At 56.3% G+C, this 24003-nt stretch overlaps 2 protein-coding genes across 6 annotated transcripts; both read right to left on the reverse strand.

Moving 5' to 3' along the window:
• Positions 1-9323: 9323 nt before the first annotated feature.
• SLC29A1 (solute carrier family 29 member 1 (Augustine blood group)) lies at positions 9324-22873 on the reverse strand. 5 transcript variants are annotated; one of them, XM_079780219.1, is made up of 15 exons: positions 22735-22873; positions 20582-20776; positions 16720-16825; positions 15561-15643; positions 13544-13625; positions 13227-13429; positions 12985-13124; positions 12532-12666; positions 12343-12440; positions 12123-12201; positions 11586-11683; positions 11265-11373; positions 10971-11056; positions 10385-10584; positions 9324-10011 (listed from the first exon to the last, which is right to left on the reverse strand). In XM_079780219.1, exons 4-15 carry the CDS (start codon positions 15587-15589, stop codon positions 9900-9902), a joined length of 1371 nt encoding a protein of 456 aa, XP_079636345.1. In that variant the 5' UTR covers positions 15590-15643; positions 16720-16825; positions 20582-20776; positions 22735-22873; the 3' UTR covers positions 9324-9899. The 5 variants fall into 5 exon arrangements, with proteins under 5 accessions (XP_079636345.1, XP_079636344.1, XP_079636346.1 ...); XM_079780218.1 differs by having other exon boundaries at positions 15561-15701; XM_079780220.1 differs by lacking the exons at positions 20582-20776; positions 22735-22873 and adding an exon at positions 19462-19546.
• Positions 22874-23186: 313 nt separating this feature from the next.
• On the reverse strand, positions 23187-23651 carry MYMX (myomixer, myoblast fusion factor; the record flags this gene model as incomplete). Its single annotated transcript, XM_079781482.1, is given in 2 exon segments — positions 23187-23495; positions 23498-23651. Coding segments are annotated over 2 exon segments (225 nt in total). The 3' UTR covers positions 23187-23424.
• Positions 23652-24003: the final 352 nt, after the last annotated feature.

The following is a 24003-nucleotide window of genomic DNA, read 5'->3' on the forward strand; positions in this document are numbered from 1 at the left end:
GAAATGCTCCAGGGTGGGTCAGCTCAGAGCCTTTGCTCCACTAACTCCCTTACTCCCTGCTCCAGAAATGTAGTGGGAATGCAGTTTGCCCTCTCATGACCCAAGTCCAAAGCAGAGCAGGAATCAGTCCTGTGGATCAGGGTCAGGACCAGGGACTCCTCAGGGATTTCCTAATGGGAAAATCTTAAATCTTGCACCAGCACAGAAATTCTGCCTTCTCTCTGGAAGCCTTCTGAGATGACTTCTCCCACTCACTGACACTCACTAAGCCCCCACTGTGAGCCTGGGGGTGCAGAGACACATAAGGACAGAGAGTCCTCAGCCCATGGGGGCTGCTGCAGGCTGAGGGTGAATCATAGCAGCGTGGGAGAAGATAGGAGACTCCCAGCTCAGCGTAAGGGAGGAGCAGGCTTAGGGCTATGGTTAGCCAGGCCACAGCATAGGTCTACTCCCAGGAGAGAGGAAAGCATGGCGAGGCACAGGACCCCCTGAGGCAGACAGGAGGAGCTGAAAGTGGCCCTGCAGGCAGGGGTCAAGTCACAGGGCCACAGATGCCGGCTAAGAGGTTCTGACCCTAACTTGGAGTGAGAGAAGCCACTGAAGGTTATTAAAGACGGCTTAAAACCCCCAGATCTCCTGAACCCTATCCTCAGTAGCACTTGGAATGCTTGATGTTCCCAAGATACCCATTATTCCTGGCCTCAAAGACCCGTCCCAACCTTTCACTATTGGAGGGCAGCCAGATGAAGTAAGACAAGCTGTCGCCTACAGCTGATAGGCCTGTTGCTTGTTTTTGTATGGCCTGTGGGTAAGAATACTTTCTACATTTTTTAATGGTTGGGGAAAAAAAATTTTTTTAAGATATTTTGGCATGTGAAAAGTATCAACTTTGAATTTATGTCCATGAAGTTTTACTGAAACACAGCCACACTCGAACTCACTTGTTTACATGTTGTCTTTGACTGCTTTCATGCTGTAATGGCATGGTTGGTAGTTGAGACAGAGACAATACAGCTTACAAAGTCTAACATATTTATTCTTGCTGTGTCTGGTTTGGCTCAGTGGATAGTGTCGGCCTGTGGACTGAAAGGTCCCAGGTTTGATTCCGGTCAAGGGCACATGCCCGGGTTGCGGGCTCGATCCCCATTAGGAGGCAGCCAATCAATGATTCTCTCTCATCATTGATGTTTCTATTTCTCTCTCCCTCTCCCTTCCCTTCTGAATTAAATATAATAATAATTATTATAATAAATATAAATATTTACTCTTACCTTTTCCAGAAAAGGTTTGCAGACCCCTGATCTAGCTGAAGCTAGGTAAGGTCTTGGAGGGAGCATAGAGACTCAGCCTGGGCAGAGGCCTCTTGCTGCCGTTCGGACTGGGAGCTGTAGTTTGGTAGCACCAATGCCTTTCAGGGGGTGGCCAGGGAGGCCCCTGAGGGGCCCTTTGATAAGGGGCAATGCATGAACAAAGCATCCAGGGGCATTGGGACCTCAAGAATAATAGAATCGTGGGAAGTAGCTCTGGATCCTTAACTTCTGGAACAAGCAGCCTCCCATGCTCAGCTCCTGCCAGATGTTTCAGTTCTGGTCCTTCCCAGTTCCACGGGGCGTACATCTCTGAATTTCACAGGGAATGCCTGAACCGACATTCTCACAAGCCAATGAATAGACTTGACGTTCAGGTACATTAGACAATTGAGCATGGTCATCCTGGGCTCTGTTTCTTTGCCTCAGCTTCTACATTCTGCTGGGACATAAGGAGAGAGAGAGACTTGTTGTTCCTCTTATTTATGCATTCATTGGTGGGTTCTTGTATGCGCCCTGCCGGGGGCTGGAAACTGCAACCTTGGCATATGGGATGATTCTCTAACTAATTGAGCTACTCAGCCAGGGCTACTTTTTAATTTTTCAATTACAGTTGACATACAATATTATATTAGTTTCAGTACGACATAGTGATTTTATATATATATATATATATATATATATATATATATATATATATGTATATATATATATATATGTGTGTGTGTGTGTGTGTATGTGTGTGTATGTGTGTTTTTATTCATAGCAGCTTGATTTGTAATAGCCCAAAACTGGAAACAACCCAAATATCCACTAACAGCGGAATGGATAGAAAACAACTGCAGTATCCTGGTTATACATTTATATAGACTACAAACTGATGACCCAATGAATACAGTACCCATCTCACACCATACATACTTATTACAATATTACTGACTATATTCCCTGTGCTGAACTTTACATCCCCGTGGCTATTTTTTATAATGGTAATTTGCACATCGTAATCCCTTCCCCTTTTCACTTATCCCCTCAGCCCCCCTTCCATCTGGCAACCATCAAAATGTTCTTTGTATCAATGAGTTTGTTTCTGTTTTGTTTGTTTAGTGTGTTGTTTTTTAATTCCACATATAAGTGAAATCATGTTGTCTTTCTCTGACTTATTTCACTTAGCATAATACCCTCTAGGTCCATCCATGTTGTCACAGATGGCAAGATTTCATTCTTATTTACGGCTGAGTAGTATTCCATTGTATATATGTACCATCTCTTCTTTATCCATTTGTCACATCAATGGACACTGACGTTGCTTCCATTTCTTGGCTATTATATACAATGCTGCGATGAATATAGGGATGCCTATGGCTTTTTAAATTGGTGTTTTGGGCTTCTTCAGATAAATACCCAGAAGTGGAATTGCCGGGTCCTTGTCTCTTGAAAATCTGTTCTGTCTGATATAAGTATTAATATCCTAGTTTCTTTATTTCCATTTTTATGAAATATCTTTTTCCATCACTTTACTTTTAGTCTGTGTGTGTCTTTTGGTCTGAGGTGAGTCTCTTGTAGATAGCATATGTAAGGGTCTTATTTTCTTATCCATTCAGCCACCTTTTGGTTGGAGCATTTAAACCATTTACATTTAGAGCAATTATCGATATTTCGTTATTGCCATTTTATTATTCATATTTTAAACTCCTTTTTTTAAATTAAGACTTTATTTTATTTATATATTTATTTAAATCATCACCCGAGGACATGCTTACAAAGAGGAAAGGGGAGAGAGAGAGAGAGAGAGAGAGAGAGAGAGAGAGAGAGAGAGAAGAGAGAGATATCACTGTGAGAGAGAAACATCAATTGGTTGCCTTCTGTATGTGCCCTGACTGGGGGGTCGAACCCGTAACCCAGATATATGCCCTGACCGGAATCAAACTGGCAACCTTTTGGTGCGCAGGGCAACACTCAACCAACTGAGCCACTCCAGCTGGGCTCCCCTTCTTCTTAAAGTCCTTTTAAGATTTTTTATAATACTGGTTTGGTGGTATTGAACTCCTTTAGCTTCTTCTTGTCTGGAAATTTACATTATTTACTTTTTTTATTTTTAAAATTTCTGCCATTTTCTACTTTCTTTGGGTCAGCCTGTTCTTTTTCTACTTTCTTAATTTTAATACTTAGCATACTCAGCCTTTCCCTTTTTTCCAATATAAGGAATTAAGGCTGCAAATTTCTCAATAACTATTTTAGCTATATCCCACAAGTTTCAATTTATAATATTTTTATTATAATTCAGTTTTAAGAATTTTCTAATTCTCTTATGGTATCTTCTTGATCACTTGAAAGTGTTTTGCACTTTTACAGACCCCTGATCTAGCTAAAGCTTAGAGGTCTTGGAGGGAGTCTAGAGACTCAACCTGGACGGAGGCCTCCCACTGCTTCTCAGACTGAGAATTTTCAAAATTTTTAATATTATTCTTTAATTGTGTTGTAGACATACAATGTGGGGTGCATAATACTGGCTCTTTTGTGTTTGAGACTGCTTTTGTAAGCAGAATGTGGAAGATATTTATAAATGCCCCATGCATGCTTGAGAACAACATATATTATTTTACTGGGTAAAGGTCTAAATATGTTAAATCTATTAAGTCAAACCAGATAATTGTGCTGTTCAAACCAAACAAACAAACAAACAAAACACTTAGAGACTCCACGGGACATAGCTTGGAGAAAAAAGAGTCTGAAGTGGGGGAGATTGGACAGGGTGCGGAGCAGGGGTGGTATACACCTTTTCTGGGATAGAATGATAGAATGTGGGGGCTGAGAGGAGGGAAGGGGTGCCACTCTAGGTTGGAGGGGTCAGGAAGTCTGTTTTGGGCACGTTGTGGGGCACCAAGGAGAGAAGTCCAGGAGGCAGAGGCTGATGGCTAAAGTCATGGGCTCTCAAGGAGGTGTGGTGAGGCTAAAAATTGTGATCTAAACCATTCTGGAATTGTAAATCGAGTATTTTTGGTTTGCTCTATTAATACACATATGACTGTGTCTTGACTTTTCAAGGGTGTAGTATCAGTGGCCTAAGGAGTGTGACTCAGTCCTGCCCCTGTCAGCCCAGCCCCAAAATGTGTGTCCTCTTCCTGCCATCATGCCCACCAGGGTCCCTTTTTGTCTTGGGTGTTGTTCAGTGTTCCAGGCCCCCTTCGATGAAGAAAGTAAAACTTAACCCCAAATCAGTTCAGCCCAGAGCAGATTCTAGGCAGGGGAAGGTGCAGGAGGCACCACAAACAACCCTGACCTCCTTAACTGCTCTATCTGCCACCTGTTCAGCACCACACAAGTCACCCCTCCATGTGCAGGTCTAAACTGACTGGATTTCTGGGTCATTCACTGGCCCGGTGCCTGCCAGATAAGGGTCTAGCAGTGCTACTGGGACTGAGGTTAGGTGTCAGGAAGGACTTTGCTGGTTTCACCTGGGAAGGATGACATGGGAGTTCAGGATTCTAGGACGCTTGGGATCCCTGGGGATGTGAAAAGAGACGATGACTCTGGAAGGTTTTGGAGGCAGGGGGGAGGTGCAGCAAGCCTACTTTGCGGGCCGCAGGATCACATGAGGCCTTATGTCTTTCCATCTCCCCACTGCCTGGGAACTCTCCCGTGTGTGTGTGTGTGTGTGTGTGTGTGTGAAAGAGATTAAGAGACAGAGTGGCAGAGACATATTTATTTGGTGCTTTGCAGTTTACAAAGCATTTTCCATCTTTAACCGATTCAGCCTCGGTTTTCTGGAGTAAAATGGGCATAGCAATAGTTGGCATTTCAGAGGGTTGTTGAGAGATTATAGGAGATAAGGTATGATTAAGACAGTGAGGGAGGGGTTGGGGGGGCAATGGGGCGATAAGGACACATAGGTAATACCTTAATCAAGAAAGAAAGAAAGAAAAAAAAAAGATAGCAGAGTGATAGGTGAAAGTAATAGTTATTATCTCAAAGGAGTTTCTCAACCGGAGAGGAAGTGTGACTGCCCCCGCTTTACAGATGAGTGTATGTGCCCGGCTCCCCAGGTCACTCAGACTTAAGGGACAGTGAATGGAGTGGGCCTGATGACCGTCTGGTCTCCTCCGCTAGGGGTCAGATGCGGGGGCCGCGTGGGGGGGACGGAGCTACCGCCAGGGGGCGCGAAGACTGGTGCCGTCACCCTCCTCCTCCCCGCGGGGCGGGGCTTGTCCCGCGCCAGACCCGGACCCAAGTGGCGATTCGAACTGGGAAACGGGGCCTGGTTCTGGAAGCTTCCTGGAGCTGGAGGTGCGGGGTTGGAGAGCCAGCGGCGCGCGGGGAGGAGCAGGGAGCCGCTTAGGTGGGCGGCGGGGAGCGCCCCGCTGAGGCCAGCCCAGCACTGGGCGCCACGCGTCTCTAGGGCCCTCGCTCTGTCCAGGCTCTCCCGCAGACTCCCTTCATTCCCTTAGCAAGGCCACAGGCACGTCGCCCCGTCTCCCTTTCTACCCCTCTCCCTTCCTCTCTAAAGTCAATATCAATGTTTTTATATTGATTTTAGAGAGGAAGGGGGAGGGGTAGAAACATCGACCCTGCTGCCTCCTGCGCGCCCCCTACTGGGGACCAAGCCCACAAACCCGGCATGTGCCCTGGCCTGGAACCAAACTGGCCAACTGTTGGTGCATGGGTCCACGCTCAACCAGAGCCACACGGGAGGGGGCGGGGGCGGGGGCCTGTCACCCCCTTTTAAGAACAAGGGGCTGGGTCACAGAGGATAAGTGATTTGTCCAGGGCTCCACAGCTGGTACCGGGCAGCCCTAGGCTCGGAAGCCGAACCACCCCACCACGCCATGGAAAGGCCTGGGAGAAGGCAGATGCTCCCATTCGTGGGGCCCTGCTGACTCATTTAGCACTCGCCCTGCAGCCTGGAGCCAGAATGCCAACTGGCTCGTGGACAGGGGGCACCAGGACTGCCAAGGCTTCAGAGGGCTCTGAGTGAGCACACCCTCTCAGAGGGGACCCGCGTAGTAAGCCAGGTCACGTGGAGACTGAGCCCAGCTAGGACACAGGCCACTGATGGGGGCGGGGGGCATGAGCTCTGCCTGTCTGAGGTGCCCGTCACCACACCCGCTGCCAACTTGCCTCAGGAACCAGACAGGCCTCACTGCCAGCACGGCCTCCCTGTCAGATCTGCTGTCTGGCTGACCTCCCCTCTCCCAGTCTCGAGATGTTTCTTTCAGGCAGGGTCTGCTGGCCAGAGAGCAGGGCTCTCTTTAAAGTGACTGCATTTCTCTACTTACATCCATTTTGGATCACTATCATAGTTTAATATTCTAATCATTTGTTCCCGGTCATTGTTTTCCTGTCAAGCCACCCCCCCCCCCCCCCCTTATTATACTGCCCTCACCATCCTCTTTCCATATTCACTTCGAAGGATAGATACACAGATACATTCACCAGTTAGACCTGAGGCTGACTGCTCATTTTACTGGGAGTCCTGGCGTTTGGAAAGTTTAAAGCCCCCCTCCCTCCCCAAGTCACCATGTAGGATTAAACTAGAGGGAAATTTCTGTGTTGGAATGGCAGCCACCCCAGGGAGGACAGCAGCTGAATACAGGCTGATACCTCTGGCAGACATGCCACCTAGAAGGTGAGGACCAGCACAAGTCGTGGCAGAATCAGGAATACCTGGCAGATTCTCACGCTCGGACCTCCCCACCTCACAGGAAGCAAAGTTCGAGGAGGAAAGTGATGAGGCCCAATAAAGTCCCACAGGTGGGGCAGGAGCGGCGAGGAGGGGAGGGAAATCTGTAATACTTTCAACAACGAAGATGATAAAATTAAATTTAAAAAATGTTTTTAATCCCACAGACAGTTTTGCGTGCAGAGCGCCCACTTGTGGTAGGAGTCACCACTGCAGTTGAGCAGGCAGGAGACCTGGGAGTTGCTTTTTCTTAATTCCTACCTACTCCCCTGTTTTTCAGGTGAAAACACTGAGGTCAGGAGGATGGAAATGAGTGACAATGCACACTTCTTGTCATTTGCATTAGAAAACCTCCTGCCCTCCTGGGAGGAGTCTGAGACAGTGTATTTTTTGGAAAAATATTCTAGTAATTTTCATCAACGTCAACATAAGTACCTGAAGAGGAAAACGACTCACCTAAAGGTCTTTTTCCGCCTTCAAACCACAGTTGGGCTTGAGGAGCCTACTTAACACCCGCCTCTACCCCATGGGCACAGGCGGTGAAATGAGAGCTACCCCCAGCTGGAGTCAGGTGTGTGGAGACTGCGTGAGAGGAACAAGCAGATGCACGCAGCACACATTTTTGAATACCTCTGGGAGCCAGGTCCTGCACTTTAATAGAGGGCTCTAACCTGAAAAACATGATAGTCTGGTAGCGGGATAAGATAAGGACACGATAAAAGAGATGTTGCACCCTGGCTGGTTTGGCTCAGTGGACAGAGCGTTGGCCTGCGGACTGAAGGGTCCCAGGTTCAATTCCAATCGGGGGCACATGCCTGGGTTGTGGGCTCCATCCCCAGTGTGGGATGGGCAGGAGGCAGCCGAGCAATGATTCTCTCGCATCATTGATGTTTCCTATCTCTCCCTTTCCCTTCCTCCCTGAAATTAAAAAAATATTTTTTTTTAAAGATATGTTGCAAAATTACAACAGTCCTGAGGTGCAGAGGGGGAAGGAATGACATAATCTGGCTGTGGTGGTGGAAGATCTGGAAATGCTTGGCACGCTCCAGGGAGAGGGACCAGCATATAACGAAACTTGTTTTCAGATTATCCTGTGACCACGTGTGGGATGGGTTTGAAGGAGACCTGGGCAGGAGTCCTGAAGGCCAGGCACGAGGTGGGGAAGGGACCCAGGGAACAAACAGCGCCCCTGAAGGGCTGATGGTGCTGAGGAAGGAGCCCAGGGGGACGCTCAGGTTTGGGTCCGATGGGGAAATGGGGAGAGAGGGAGGGTGAGAAGAGCGTAGGTTTATCTCATCGTTGCCAAAGGGCATTGCAAAGACTGGGGAGTCCTCGGGGAGCTCCTCACTTTTGAACCTGATAGAAAAGAAATACCTTGTTTTCCACCAGCCTCAGATACGCTCCCTGGTTTCACATGGAGTACATGAACTCCAGTGCCCCCTACAATAATATACGTAATTGCTCTTTAATGAGGCCCGAAACCTTCCATTCAATTAGAAATGAAGCCCTGGCGGAGGTGCCAGCTCTGTAGCACCTGCTGGTCAGGGATGAGTGGGCAGGCTGGGCTGTGCAGGAAAACCTCCTGCCCTTCTGGGAAGTCTGAGGCATGTGCTGAGGACCACGGCCAGTGAGGTGGGGAAGGAGGGTCCACAGTGGCCAGAGCTCTGGCCTCACTTTGTCAGGGAGAGTCATCTTTGAGAAGGGGGCTCAGTGGTATGGCCCCCTCCACTGGGACATTCTCATGGTCCCACCCCATCCCACCCCTCCTTAGGCCAGAGTTTGAGACGAGAGGGGCAGGGCCCCGCTTCAATGAAAGGACACATAGGCCCCTTGTTCCCCAGGAAGTCTGAGCTTTGGCGTCAGGGCAGAGTGCCAGGCAGGGGAGAGCCCTCAGGCGCAGCCTGTTCTTGCTGGGAGGTGTGGGAGCACAACCAGGAGCCGGGTGGGAGGAGTCGGGGGAGCGGGGGCAGCTGGCCAGTTTTGCAGAACGCATTCCCGGGATTGAGCAGTGAGGACAGAGTGGAGGGGGTGATAGCGAAGATAACAAAAAAGGTGGGTGCTGTCTCCATCCCCAGTCTTATGGAAGAAGGAATGAAGCAGCACAGAAAAATGGCCTTTCTTGGTCTCAGCCAACAGTGTGGGTGTCCTGGCTCCAGGCCTGTCCCTCCTCTGTGGCCCCTGCAGGGGACACTGCCGCCCCTCTGAGGTTAAGAGGGCTAACCCTACCCCCACCCCCAACCTTGGGCCAGGCCTGGTGTTGGCCAAGACCCAGCTGGCTCATGCTCATCCCCACAGACGCAGGCTGCCATCCCTCTACCCCCTCCAGGGCACAGAGCCATGGGGAAAAAAAAAAGATTTATTTAATCAGAGAGCCTCTGAAGGTACCTGGTTTCTGTCGAGTATAAAAAAGGCAGTAAAATAGCAACTGTACAGGATACATGATAGTTAGACACAAGGCAGGGGGAGCAGGGGAGGGACAGGGAGGTTGGGGGAGGAGGTGCAGGGAGAAGGGAGGGGTGCAATATCAGACTGGACCTTAGAACAGACAGTCCTGGCCCCTAGCCACCCCTGGTACAGACAGACAAACATACAGACACATAGACACACACACTCTGAGCCTAGGAGCCTCTTCTCTCTGCTCAAGTGGGAATCAGAGCCAGATGTGGGGGGATTCGAGCATATGCAGGGACTGTGTCCCCTCCCTCGACCTTGACCTGCATGCCCACAACGTCCCTCTGTCCAACTGTCCACCCAAAGGCTCCCTCCTCGGGCCTGGACACTGGGCCCAGCACAGGCCATGGGAAAGCAGAATTCAGCTAGAAGAGAAGACCTCCAGCTCACCCCTACCCATCCCTGAAGGACAAGGAAGGGGCAAGAGCAGGCGGCCAGCGCAGTCCTCTGTCCATCCGGGGTCACACAATTGCCCGGAACAGGAAGGCGAAGACAGCCCCTAGCGCCAGGCCCAGCGACAGAAAGAAGGCCATGATGGCTCCAGCTGTCTCAGCCTCAGCCGGCTCCACTTTCCTAAAGGAGGGAGGCAAGGCTACCTTAGGATGGCCCCTCCTCCAGCCCCTCAGAGCATCAGTGTGGGGAGACTTGCCTGAGCACCCAGTTCCGCTGACCAACCCGTCCTACCTTCCCAACCCCAATCTGCCTTTTCCCTCTTGGGGGAACATGTCCTGGGGGCTGTCTTCCTCCTGACCTGAGAGTCCCCTCCCCACCCAGCTAAGTGAGCCTGGGTACCCCAACCCCGCACTCCCGACCAGGACCAGGTGCCCCTCCCCGCTTGGCTCCTCAGCCTGGAGTCCTGAAGCACCAGGATAAGGGAGTCCCCTTTGCCCTTTCCCCCTCTGTTGAGTGTCCCCCATGGGAGCGTTAGGCCCTGCCCGACACTCACTTGGGCCCAAAGCACATGCAGAGACTGGCGAGGTAGCCGTTGGAGAAGGCGAAGGCGGCCATGAAGAAGATGAACCACGCGTCGTGCTTAAAGATCACGGCCAGGTATCGGCGGGGTTGGACGTTGCACAGCAGCAGCAGGGGCACGAACACCAGCCGGGCCAGCACCAGGCTTGGCAGCCAGCGGCTGTCCTTCCCAGGCTGTGGGGACCAGGCAGTGCCTCAGCCGGGCCGGCTCCCAGGCACACCCAGGCCCCCAGGGCTCCACAGGGGCCCCTCGGGATCTGCACTGAAACCTCAAAGCCGGGTTACCCTTATGGGTACTGATGGGGAGGGGGCAGAGTGGAACCTTCTGGAATGCTGGGAATGTTCTCCATCTTGACCTGGGAGGTGATTATACAGGGGATGTATATATAGACATTAAGCTGTACACTGAAGACTTGTACACCTCACTATACAGAATGTCTTGGTTTTATAAAAGCCTGGTTCCCTTGTCACCATACTTTCTTGGTGCCCTTTATGGGGCTCAGGGTGGACGCTTCCCTCTCACCTCTCACCGGGGCTTGGTGCCCTCTGCTTCCACTTACCCACATGGTTATGGTTGTGAGGCTCCGGCCCAGCCAGTCGAAGACATTGAAAGTCAAGAAACAGGACACAGGAATGAAGTAGTGTCCTGGGAAAGGAGGAAGACATCAGGGGATGGTGATTAGTCTGGAGGCAGACTTAGCAACCTTGACCCTCCCTGGGCCTGAGTGTCCCCAGGGAAGGGCAAGTGGACCAGGAGAGACCAGCTGGGGAGATGGCAGCCCAGGTCTCTTTTCCCCACTCCCAGTCCTGCTAGAGCCCGTCCATCCCCACCCCGGAGCCCACGGTGTCCTCACCCCAGGCGCTATTGCCTGCAATGCTGGACTTGACGTCAGAGGTAACGGCAGGAAACAGCCCAATGGTGACCGTGAAGATGAAGCAGACGGAGAGAGCTGGGACTAAAATCTGGAGGAAAGGGCCCCAGGTCCAGTCTTCATGGCAGCCATGCATTACAGAAACACGCACACGCACGCACACACACGCACATGCACACACACACACACACAGAGGAATCTAGGAGAGTGGCCAGAAAGGGATGGGATGGACTGTGTGGGGGTGGGTGGGTGGGTGGGTGGGTGGAGTGAGGAGAGAAAGGGGGAGGGGGAGAGGGCACGCACATTTTTGAGGATGGCCCGGACTGAGGGGCTTTTGTTGTGGGGCTGAGAATTGGGGGCTGAAACTCCAAACTCCTCTTTGCCTGCTCTTGACTCCTCTCCTGGGGGTGACAGGTTGTGGAAGGATTTCCAAATTGCAGGAAAGACAGAGCAACAGGAAATGACATAAACATTCCCCAAAAGGGCTGGGGTTAGGTGGGGGTGGACACCTCCTTTCACAGTGCACAGGGCACCCTAACACCTAGCACAGACCTCCTCGAAATCTTCACAGTGCCAGTCCCTGTGTCCCAACCTCTCCCAGGAGCCACAGCTCATGCTACACCTTGTCCCAGAATCTGAAATTGCTTCCCACTCAGGACCTCCCCCTATGTTAGTTTTCACAGCTCTTATTTCCCAGTGTCCCCTCACCCCACCCCTGGTCCCTCGGGCCGCTGCCTCATCTCTGCCCGTAAATACAGCGCACCCATCCCTGCCCTCTGTGCTCAGCTGTCCCCTGCCAGGAGGCCATGCTCCATCCCAGCTTCCTCGGGCTATTCAGACCTTTACTAATGAGGTCCAGCTTGGTCTCCTGCTCTCCGGGCCCTTCGAGCTTGAGCTGCTGGTAGTAGCGGTAGAATTCCTACCAAGTGAGGAAGACAAAGGTGGACTCAGAAACGAGATCTCCAGAATCTCTGCCTCCCCCAGGTGTCAGCCTTAGAACACCCGTGGTCCAGAGCCCTGGGCTCCCCAGACCCCAACCCCCCTTTCTCCTTTCGCTCACCAGCCGGGGCAGTCCCAGGTAACAAATGATGGTCAAAATGATGACCCCACAGGCTGTGATGAAATAGCCGAAGGCACTTTCTGACAGCGCTGAGCCACCTGGGGTGGAGGGTGTCAGTAGTGAGACAGGGCCCACCGCCTTCTCCACGCAAAAACCAGACGAGCAGACACGACAGACGGCAAGACTTACTGGCGATGGCGCAGATCATGGCCACTGAGGCGAAGATGCCTGCCAGGCCCTGGCCACTCATGATGGGGGCCGTGTAGTGGGCAGGCAGGAGGCCAGCCAGACCAAACAGGCTGCCCTGCAGGATGGCACCGAATGCTGGGGGAACAGGGTGGGCATCAGCAGGGGTGCGGGCAGAGTGGGACTCACTTCCGCCGGGGGCTGTTGGGGCTCAGGGGAAAACAGGTTCCTGTAGCTCCTGCTTTACTGCCTGTGGGTCTTGCTGCCCAGTGGCCCTTCTCTCCGCCCCTCACTCGAAGCCCTGTCCCTGCCGCTCAGGCGTCTGAGCCTTCACTGCCCACGGCATCCATTCCTCTGGGGGTTGGAATGAGCTCTTCTCTGCCGACGGTGGGTCTGAAGGAAGGGTGGGAGAGGTGGGAAGATCCCTGCCCCCGGTCCCCTCCCAGCCCCGCTTACAATTAATGAGCATGATCTTGACCATGGTGATGATGAAGAAGGGCAGGGCGTCCAGGTGCACCCTCACCAGGATAGCAGTGACCAGGAACACCAGCAGGATGGCCACCAGGCTGCCCAGGATCCGAACGGACTGGGGGACCCTGCGGGAGAGGCCGAGGTGGCGGAGAGGCGTGGTGAAGGCAGGGGCTCAGCCCAGGGTGCTCAGGAGGCAGCCAGGGGTCAGGCTGGACCTGGGCGCTCACCGCTGATGCAAGAAGGAGTTGAGGCAGGTAAAGATCAGCAGGGGTAGCATGGCACACAAGGTCATGACATTGTTGAAGATGGAACTCAGGTAACTCCGATCCGCAGAGGGTCCCGCGGGGGTGGTTGACACCTGGATGTCCCTGCTCAGGTCCGCAGTGCCCAAGGACACGTTCTGGGACTGGCCCAGGCGGTTTGTGAAATACTGTGGGGGTGCAGGGAGGAGCGTTAGAACCTCCCTCCCTGTGCCCACGAGTACAGATCCAGGCCCTACCTGCCCGGTGGACATGCCCCCTGGAGCCCAGTCCCCCAGTCTCACCATAGTGGCTGTCATGAAAAAATTCCAGGGGAGCAGGGTCCCCAGGCCCAGCATGAAGAAGACAAGCCAGACGGCTTTGTACCTGGGGAGGGGAGAGGAAAGAGGAGCCAAGTGACCCACCATCCCCCCCCCTTCCCAGATCAAACTCGGGGAAGCCCGTCCCTCCTGCCTTCAGTCTCTCCAGCCATCCCGGGGCACAGGGCATCTGTGTTTGTGTCCAAGCGCATGTGTCCTCCTGCGTGCATGTGGAGGGGGAGGTGTCCTGGGAGAGGGAACAGGGCCCAGCTGTGTCCAGAGGAGGAGGAGGAGGAGGAGGAAGAGGAGGAGGAGGAGGAGGAGGGACCCAGGCTGAAGGACATGGCTACAGGACGGTGGTTCTCAGCCCCCGAAGACTCAGGGGACCCTGCAGGCTTGGGAACCAGTGTGATCCACACATCTGGAGGTGGTTTTGGAAATCCTGCTCTACAGGCGGGGGGTGGCGGGGAGTGAGAAGCAAACAGCAAGTGTCTCCCGCCCCCGCCCGCAGGGCTGGCTGGAAGTGATGATGCAGCCTGGCCAGGGACCATGCGGCTCCCCAAAGAGAATTCTGAGGTCAAGAAACTCCCAGACCGTTCTGGATCTAGTGGGGCAGGCAAGGTGCCCGAGGGCAGCTGGGAAATGAGGAAGCTGTTTTTTCCAGGCCCAGACAGAACCGGCTTTGTAGGTCACACCACCCAGGCCAGGCCAGGAGGTATCCGGCCACTGAATGTCATCTGGGCCCCAGAGTGTAAATAAGTGCCATCCCTGCTTTTGCCAGGTCAACCCCAAGTCCTACACCTCAGGGCCTGTCTGGAATGGGCCAGCTTCTCCCAGGCAGCCCTGGGTGCTCCCACTATGGTCTTCAGATGTGTCTGCCATCCCCTCCCGACAGCCAACAGCTGCTTTCTTCCCAGATGGCAATGACAAAGCCCAGGGCAGTGAGGACAGATCTGGCCAGAGCGCAGTGCCTGGCCTCACGCAGGGAGGGCCTGGGTGAGCGCCCCAACTGGGCAGGTCTGAGTCATTACAACTGCAGTCCCCAGCTCCCTCTTATACCCTTGAAATAGAGAGCTAAGGGCTTGGTTCAGAGACCCAAAATGAAGCCAGAAACTCCCAGTCAAGGTCACACAGGAAAGGGTTGGGGGGGGGGGGGGGATGAGTGCAACAGGTGACGGAGATGGGAGTGGTGAGGCTGGGAAGGGGCAGGCAAGCAGCCTGGGAGTAGGGACGAGGGAGGGCAGCAACCTGGGGCCTGTGCTTACTGTCTCCTTCAATTCTCGCCCATCCAAATAAACCTCACCTCTTTTTACAGGTGGGAAATGGTCCCAGGGGGCTAAGTGCCCAAGGACCCACAGCCGGAAACAGTCTAGTTCTGTGGCTTTTGGCACAGGAGGGAGACAGAACGGGAGGGAGAGGTGAAGGGGTGAAGAGCTTTGGACCTGAGGCATGACTTCATCAACCTGCGTGGGTCCCAGACTCCTAGGAGAAGTTGAACCAAGCGACAGCCTCTTCCCCCAAAACACATCCGCACGATCACACGTGCGGGTCTGACTGGAGGGAGTCACAGGCTCCAGAGGTGCAGAAGTGAGAGGAAGGTCAGAGCCAGGACCGAGTGCGCCAAGGTCATGTGAGATGGAAGCAACCCTGAGGGAGGGGCAGTTCTGCCAGATGTGCTCTGGAATGAGGGGTGCTGCCAAATGTCTCCCCATGGTGGTGGCGGGGCCGGAAGCTGCTGGCTGGCTGGCTGGAGAGCAACAGTGGAAAAACTGACAGGCCAGGGAGGAGCTGTCACTCACCCACCCTGACCCTCCCCACAGACACCCCAGTCAGCACCCAGCCAGGGCATGCTTGGCCCCCACCCCTGATACAGACCTGACTCATAGCTATCTGGCTGGAAGGCCAGTCAGCAGTGACAACTCCAAATTCCAAAGGACACGCCACCCAGACCCTAGAGACCCATTTCCATACCCCTGGGTCCCCAGCCCAGGTCTCCCCGTACCTGTCCTGAGGCTGGTGACTGGTTGTCATGGTGACCACGGTCTTGGTTTTGCCTGGCTGACTGCTCTCTCCCTCTGAGGCTTGCTTGGGGCAGAAGCAGTGTGAGGCCTTGTCTCCGTCCTGTTTCCCCCCTCTTCAGACTCTTGGGGTGTAGGAGCGGGCAGGGCAGACAGAGCTTGAAAACCCGGATCCCAGCAGGACCCCTCCTGGCCCTGCCTCTCAGGACTGCTCAGCCTGACCCCTCCGGCCAGTCCCGTTGGGCCCCCCTGCCTGCTCAGGCTCTACCTGGCAGCAGGCCTGGCCTGGCCACTGTCACTGCTATTTTTACCCAGCAGCAAAGCCGTTTGTAAGCTGGCAAACCGGAGGGTGGGGAGCAGGAGGGAAGGAGGAGGACGTCTGATTGAGAGGGAGGGAAAGGACAGGCAAAGGCAGGGGAAGAGGATGAGAGGGGTCAGGGACAGTGACGACAATGGAAGGAGGGACAGGGGGAGGGAAACAGAAAGGAGACAGAGTGGAGGGGGGGGAGGGGGGCACCACTAACATCTGCAAGAGCAGCAGCCACAGGGATGATGGCTGGGGCCAAGCCAGCGGCCTGCCCTCCCGCCCTCCCTCCCGGGGAGCCCCTGGACTCATGGCTAGGGTGGCTCTGGAGAACCCGTCCCCTCCTGGAGGCGCCCCACACTCCAGCCTCTCTGCTGGTGGCACCTGAACCTTCCTTTCCAGCCACTGCCCAGGGGCTTCCTAATTCCTGGTCAGTTTTCCAGGAAAACACTTTCCGATGGGTGTGGGACACAGCCTTTTCCACAACCTAGCTTGACCCCTCCCCTGACCCCCAGTCCTGGCCCGAGTCACCCCATCCCCCACTGGTTCCTCTCTCACTCCCAGGCCCCTGCACTCTTCCCCTTTCTCAAAGCAAACTCGCAGGGAAGATTGGGGGGTGGGGGCACGGGCCTGACTAACTGCAGAGTCCCAAAGCTCCTACCCGCCCCCTCATGTCCCTCTCCTGCTCCCCCCTTGTGTTATTTCCTCAGCTGGGACCTCTCTGGCACCAGCAGATACAATATCCTGGTGCACCCCCCCCCCCCCCCCCACAAGTGAGGGCCTCGCTTTGGAGCCAGGAGGACTGGCTTCCCTCATCGCCCGCCTGGGCCTGCACTCACCAGACGCCCAGGCTTGCCAGCAGAAGGGACAGAGCCGCGGAGGCTGGGCAGTCCCCGGGAGGTGGTCCTAGCTCCCGCGCAGGCAGGCCTTGTCCATGGGCTCCTCCTGGGTAAGGGTCCAGAATGAAGACAGTGGCACAGGGCATATGGGGAGAGAACCACCCCCCCCACCCCCCCGGCCTTGCTGTGGGAGGAAGCTGCCCCATTCTGAGAAGCCTCACACACACCCTCAGCCAGGGAGATAAAAAGCCACCCTGCAGCTGGGGAGATAACAGACCCAACAGTCTCAGCAGGGGAGCGGAGGGAGGGGGCCCACTCCCAGGTGCAGCCGGTGCTCTAGGTCCCAGGCCAAGACAGACCCCTTCAGGGACCCCATACCCTCCACGGGCTTTCCTACCCATCCCAGGAAGTCACCCGCACCTGGGTCGTGGGACGGGGAGGGGAGGGGCAGACCCGCACATCTCCATCTGGAGGCAGAGGGCTTTTTCCGTTCACCCTTTCCACAAATATTTACCAAGGACCTTTGCAGGCTAGCCAGGCCCTGTTCTAGGCACTGGGGGTAGAGTGGTGAACAACGTTGTACATTTTCTGGAGGGATGAGGGCAAGAAGCGGGAGGAGGGAATGGACAGAGAAGGCTCAGGACTCAGGTTTTCTATTAGGGACCCGGGAGGGGAAACCCCAGGCTTTCACCTCAGCACACCCGGTGCTCCTCTCCACACCCTCAGGCAAGATTCCTGGCAGTGCCGTTTCAAACCAGGCCGGAGCCCGGTTTCCTTAGTGAAATCGGCCTTAGGCTCAGAGGAGTATTAATTTCTGCCTTCTCCCTCAGCGACACCCCTGCTTTCTGTTCTCAGTAAACCCACCCCACTCCCGGGTACAATTCAACTCCAGAGGCAGCCCCTCCCCCTGCCCACATCCTGACACTCAGCAGGCCGGCCCAGGTGTTTTGTTCTTGTCTGCCTTTGCCCAGCAGCAAACAGGGATGTGATACCAGCTCAGAGCATCGGGTGCACCTCCAGCCATGCCTTGGCATGCCCCCACGGGGCCCTGACAGCAGCCGCCAAACTCAGGTTCCCAGCACCTGTCATGCACCCCAGCTTCTAGACACACCTCTGTGGTGGTCAAATTCTCCACTCGCCAGGATCCTATAGGGGGCCAGCCTGCAGACAGCCCCCCCTTTCCCTATAGCCACCATAGCGAGTTCCACATGGTCTCCTGTGAACAGAGCGGGGCAGCTAATGTTCAGGGGGGTTGAGTCTCCTGACTACAGTCACAGAGCAAGTGAAGGGGCGAGCTGGAATTCAAACTCAAGGTGCAGCTTATTCTAGGCTTCTTCTGTGTGTGTGTGTGTGTGTGTGTGTGTGTGTGTGTGTGTGTGTGTAGGTATAAAGCCTGCCAAGGTCACCTCCAGCCTGACAGGGGTGTCAAGTGTAAGGCAGCCCTAACTGGTTTGGCTCAGTGGATAGAGCGTCAGCCTGCGGACTCAAGGGTCCCGGGTTCGATTCCAGTTAAGGGCATGGACCTTGGTTGCGGTTGCGGGCACATCCCCTGTGGGGGGTGTGCAGGAGGCAGCTGATCCATGTTTCTCTCTCATCGATGTTTCTAACTCTCTATCCCTCTCCCTTCCTCTCTGTAAAAAATCAATAAAATATATATTTTTAAAAAGTGTAAAGCACCCCTCTCCCATGTCGCCCACATCCTGGCGTGGAGAGCTCCACGCCGGCAGGAGGGAAGGGGGAGGGTCTAAAGGCTGCCGGAGAAATGGGCAGAGGGGCCGCCCCAGAGGGGTGAGGGGCAGGATGGGACCAGCTCTCCCCTGGGAAGAAAGCCTGGAGGGTGTGTGTCCTTGTCTTTTCCCCGATGAAGGAAGGTCCTCTCTCGGGGAGTAAATGAGGACGCATCCCGCAAGGGGAGGCGAGGGACACGCGTCGGTCGATGAAAGGCGGTGGTTAAAGAGACAGCGCCTCCGTTCCGCGCGCCCTCAGCCCCATCTCCTCACCCGGCGTAGCTAGCGGCCCGGCGCCCCCCGCTACCCACCGGATTAACCGCGATGGCCCCTCGGCCCGCCCGCCCTTTGCGGAGGTCAGCTCCGGAGCCAGCCACCCCGCCCGGCTCGGGCCCCTCTCCCACGCACCCTTTTCCTTCCCTCCGGCACCCCTCTTGCTCGCCACGTGCTGCGCGACTCGGCACACTGTGCGCCCGGGGCCCCACAGGACATCCCCGCCGCTGGCCGCGGAGCTGCCAGCCCCCGCCTACCTGCCCTCGTGGCAGGCGGACAGCGGTGCCTTATGCTCCGCCCGCCCCCGGCCCCCGGCCCCCGGCCCCCGGCCCCCGGCCCCCGGCCCCCGGCCCCCGCTCCAGCCCGCAGCCCAGGCAGCACCTGCAGTTACGGAGTCCTCCCGCGCCGAGATCCCCGCGCTCTATCGCCGCTTCCCGCGCCCGCGCTGCGCATTCAAACCCCTTCCGCTGGGCCCGCCCCGGGCGCGCCCCCGCCCCGCCCGCCCCCCGCCCCCTTTCCCCGCTCCCTCCCAGCTCTCCCCGCCTCCCACCTCCGCGCGGCCCCGGACTGCCCCCGCCGAACCCTCAGAGGTTCCCGATCCGAACGGGCCCCCGACCCGAGACCTTCGCCCCCAGGGCCGCTGACCCACACCTCGCCCTATCTCTGGGCCCGGCTGCACCAAAGCCCGCCCATCAAGGAGCACGCGGCGCTGGAGGGCACAGCCCCACAGGGGTTCCCCTACCTCCTCGGTGCTGGGGCTGCACAGATCCTACACCTCTCCTCTTGGGGCTCTCCCACCCACAAACCTGCCCGACAGGCCCGGGCGCCCCCAGCTCCACACTCTCTCACAGCGCGCCTGGCCGTTCCTTATCACTCCCCAAACCCCTCCCACTCCACGCTGCACCCCTTTCCTTTCCAGCGACCCCTCCTTTTCAGTGCCGTTCTTCCTTTCACGCCTGTCCTGATCTTTGCTCTTCCGCCCTCGACCCCACTGAGCCCTGGGACCCCTGACAACGTGGGTCTAATCAGGGACCCGCGTGGTGGGTTTTCCCCCTCTGACACACACAGACCACACGTCCACACAAGCACGCCGCCCACAGCTCTGCCTCAGAGAGGGCTGTGTGGCTCTGTGTGTGCGGTGATGGGTGGAGGCACAGCCCTGTGGCCCCCTCATGATTCACCCTTTCTAAATTCAGATCTTTGGAAAGACAGAGGCACAGCTGGGGATGGGAAGAGAAAAAGCCCCGGAGCAGCCTGACATCCTGAGTGAATCCTATTTCCTGACAGGGGCGGAAGCTTGCCGAGCCCCACATCCTCCACCATGGGAGGAAGAGGGGGTGGACATGCTGAGGAGTGGTCAGTCCTAGTGCCTCCAAGGGAGGGGGAGGGGATCCCCTCCATTTTTGCAGGTTAGTAGATTTGGGGGAAGGGGACTCACTGCCCCTACAGCAGCTCAGTGCTGGAGGACAATCCAAAGGCAGAGAGAGGTGCTGAAGAGAGAAAATCCAATGCAGTCCCCAACCCCGCCCCCTCGGCCCAAGGGGCCTGTCCCCTGGAGAAGCCACAGACACTAATTAACAATTAGGAGTACTAATATCTTAGGGACGGGAGAGTCACACCCTCTCCCCAGATCAGACTGGGCCCCAGGGGAGGAGTAGCTTTGTCACTCAAGGATCAGTGGACACTCCCCAAGCTACTCCAGAAGGGTGCTCCCAGCCTTCCAGCTGTTTGTCCCACAGAGACATGACACACCATCACCCCCCAGTCTCACCCAAACAGAGGGCAGGAAGCGGGGTATCGGCGGTATTTTTCTAGGCACTGCACCATGGCTTAATGGGGATCGACCCACCCCCCATTCCTACCCTGTGTTTGTCCAGTCTCTCTCTCTTCCTCTCCGGGCCCTCCTCTCCCCTTTTTCTTGGCTCCCGTCTCTCTCCCCACCTCTGTTGACCAGCTTTGGACCTGTGGGGGTGGCAGGCCTTAGTGGTCAGACAGATCCGCCAGGCATGGCTAGGCTGGTGGCCAATGGCTGCCGTTGTGCGCAGAGGGGGCTGGAGCTGGAAAGAAATTGGAGGGAAGTGGTGAGGGTTCTGGGTCAGGCGGGGGAGGGCTGGTTCCTCTCTCCACCCCTGCCCAAGCCCGGCCTGTTCCCTAGATGGCAACAGCCAGGGCTGTTATTGCTGGACAGAAGCCCGGGTGGCACTCGCCCTGCCTGGCCCCCTGCCAGCACCAGTAGCCCTCCAGAGCCACTTCTCTGGGCAGAGATGATTGCTGGACGCCGAGGCCCTCTGCTGGACAGCCTCGGAGCCAACTCTCCCAGCCTGTGCCGGGAGTATTTCAAGTCTTAGCCCCCCTTCCTGGGCTCCCTCAGGTCCCTGGCATAGGAGTGGGGTGGGACCCCATTTGAAATTGTGGCTTGTCCCAGACTCCATCCAAGCCTGCCTCACCCCAGGCGGCCTCCCTCCAGCCTTGTTTGCTGGAAATGTGCTGGCTGGGCCCAGCGTTCTGTCACCAGCACATGCCTCATGACTGTGTGCGTTCTCAGTTGTGTTTGTGATTACGTCTCCATGGCTGGGCTGGGGCTAGGGCAAGGCCAGGGAGGTACTTGCCTGCGATGCAAAATTTAAAGGGGGGGGGGGGCTTCCAAAAAATTCAGGAATCAAGATGAATAATATTTTTATGAAATACTTTTAAAGAATCATAGTGAATGAAAAATATCCGTGAACAAAACATCAACATTTAAAATAAAGACAGGATCTGCCCTCTCAGGGTCAGACTCACCCCACCTTCCTTGAGACTGGACAGGGGCCTGGGCTCGCCCTTGTAGCCTAATTCCTCAGACCTTCGCCCCTTCCTCTGCCCCGGGTGCGTTCCTGACCTTGCGTGTCAGTGTGGGTTTGGGGCAAAGTCCCAGAGGGGTATGCCCTCCGCCAGGAACCGCAGATTCCTGTCCGTGGTTATCCCACCTCCACCAGGAGCCTGCGCGCACCCTCCGCCTCCGGGGCCGGGGGCCAGCGCAGGCCCCGCCCACCCCGCCGCTGCTCCCCGCACCCCGCACCCCTGCGGAGGCCTGGGAGGGGCGTCCTGAGGTGCGGGGCGGGTGGGCAGGAAGTCCTTGGGCCCGCAGGACCCTGGTCGCCCTCCCGGCCTCCTCATCTCGGGATGGGAGCCGCAGCCGGAAACCGGGAGGGAGAGGGACTGCGACCTGCGATCCGAGCTCCGCGGCCGGCTCTGTCCCCGCCCGGCGCAGCCCGGGAGCCGGGAGGGCTCCGGGGAGCCGGCGGCAGGGAGGCCAGCTGCAAGGGAGGCCGGGAGCAAGGCCTGACGCAGGAAAAAAGAAAAAGAAAAAAAAGTCTCCCGTGGCCTCGGTGGGGGGGGGGGGGAGGGACAGGGTTAGGGGACAAGGGGCTCTCACCCCTGCACCCCGCTCCTCCCCCCAGGCCGCCTGCCCGAGAGGGGCGAGCACGTGCGCTGGCGTTTGAGGCCGCCCGGAGGAAACGCGGGGCCGCGGCGGGGGGCGGGGGGGGGGGGCGGGGGTCTGGCGGGAAGCCCACGGGCAGGAGTGGGGCTCACAGCTCTGGTCTCAGGTCTTCCCCTGGCCCTAGCTTCTGCCGGGTGTGGGGACACGATGGGTCCTGCGAGGTGCCTCTGTTCCTTCCTGTGCCCCTCCGGCCCCAGAGCTGGTGGAAGGAGGAGGGGGGAGGATTTGCTGGAGGACCCTAAACAAATGATCCGGAGGCTGAGAGGCCAATACATCTGACCGCTCTCCTTTGACCGGGGACGGACGTCCCGCTGGGGAGGAGGAAATGAAGCGCTGAGTTCCTCAGGTCCCCCCCCCCCCCCGCCCCCACACACAGCACCTTCTCTGCCCGCAGAGTGCCCCTCAGGAGCAGGCATGTCTGCACTGCTGCCCTCGGCGGCGGCCCGCAGGGCCTCGGCCAACAAACCTCCCTCTGCCCGCCAGCAGGAGCCCAGAACAGGCTCCAACCGCAGTCAGGGACGTTTTCCTCCTTACCGGGAGCTGGACAACCTCACTCTCCGAGAGAGGCCCAGGACCGCGGCCAGAGTGGGGCAAGAGAAAGCTTCCCGGAGGTGAGGCCTGACAGGCTCAATGGAACGGGGTCGGAGGGAGCCTTGAGTTGCTCCGCACCCCCAGCCCCTGGCCAGGTGAGACTGTCTGGCAGCACCGGCAGGAGTGTGGCTGATAAGAATTTCAAAGGCACCCCAGGAATTCAAAAATATTTATTGAGCACCTGCTGCATGCTGGGCTTTGGGGCGGGACTGAGTCTGGGGGGGGGGGGGGGAAGAAATCAAGGTTTCATGCTTTTAAGGTAAATCCTCAGTCAGGAAGACAGTCTGGGTTAAAATCTTGCCTCTCCACTAAATGGTCAATTGTCCCTGGGTTAAACATTGTCCCTCCCTGGACCCCATGCCTGCATTTGTCTGGGGTAAGGAGGTGGCCCCGGTGATTAGGAAAGGCCCTGAGGACTGCAGAGAGGAGGTACAGACCAGTTTTCTGCTAGAGGCAGGGCATGGTTCCAGTCATTCCTGCTGGGCCGGGAGGCAAGTCTTGTTCAGACCCCTCTCATGCTCAGTCTCGAACCATGTCTAATGCCCACTGGGCAGGCTTCGGTCAGTGATGGTGCCAGGACCGTCTTACTCCACAAGAAAGCATTTTGTTCCTGCTGTTACCAGGTCTCGTGGCTCATTTTTGTGGGGCTAGCCTCTCTCTCCTCTCAGGGCGGGCCACGCTGGGGGCCTCTCCAGAGTCTGGCTGTGTCTCTGGCTGAGGATGAACAACAGACAGCTCAGCAGGCGGCGGGCCAATCGACGCAGCAGGGGCAGGAGGTGCTGGCGGGCCAGGCGGGCGGCGGGCAGCAGCAGGCGGGACAGCAGCATTCGAAGCAGGAGTGGGAGCAGCGGGGCGGGCATGGCCGGGTCAGTGACTTGGAAGGCAATCCAGAATCTGGGCTTGCCTCTCCGGCTCCCTCCTCACCTGCAAAGACATGGGGTGCTGGGCAGAATTCCCACCCCCTTCAGTTTCCACCATCACACTCTCCAGACCTCAACTCATGGGTCACTTTTGCTTTCCTGAAGCCCTTTCTGTTGGCGAGGTAGCTGGGGCAGGAGGGGTTCTCCCTGGAGAGGAAAGCTGGGACCAGGGCCTACAGCCTGCCCTTCCCAGCCTTCAGGGCTCCTACCGTCCCCTGCACCCTCCTCTTCTCTAGTCCCCCTCTCCTCTTGCACACACTCTGGACATTCTCCTTTCCTCCTCCCTCAATCC

The sequence above is a fragment of the Cnephaeus nilssonii genome (assembly GCF_951640355.1).
Source record: "Cnephaeus nilssonii genome assembly, chromosome: 9".
In the NCBI taxonomy this organism is placed as follows: Eukaryota; Metazoa; Chordata; class Mammalia; order Chiroptera; family Vespertilionidae; genus Cnephaeus; species Cnephaeus nilssonii.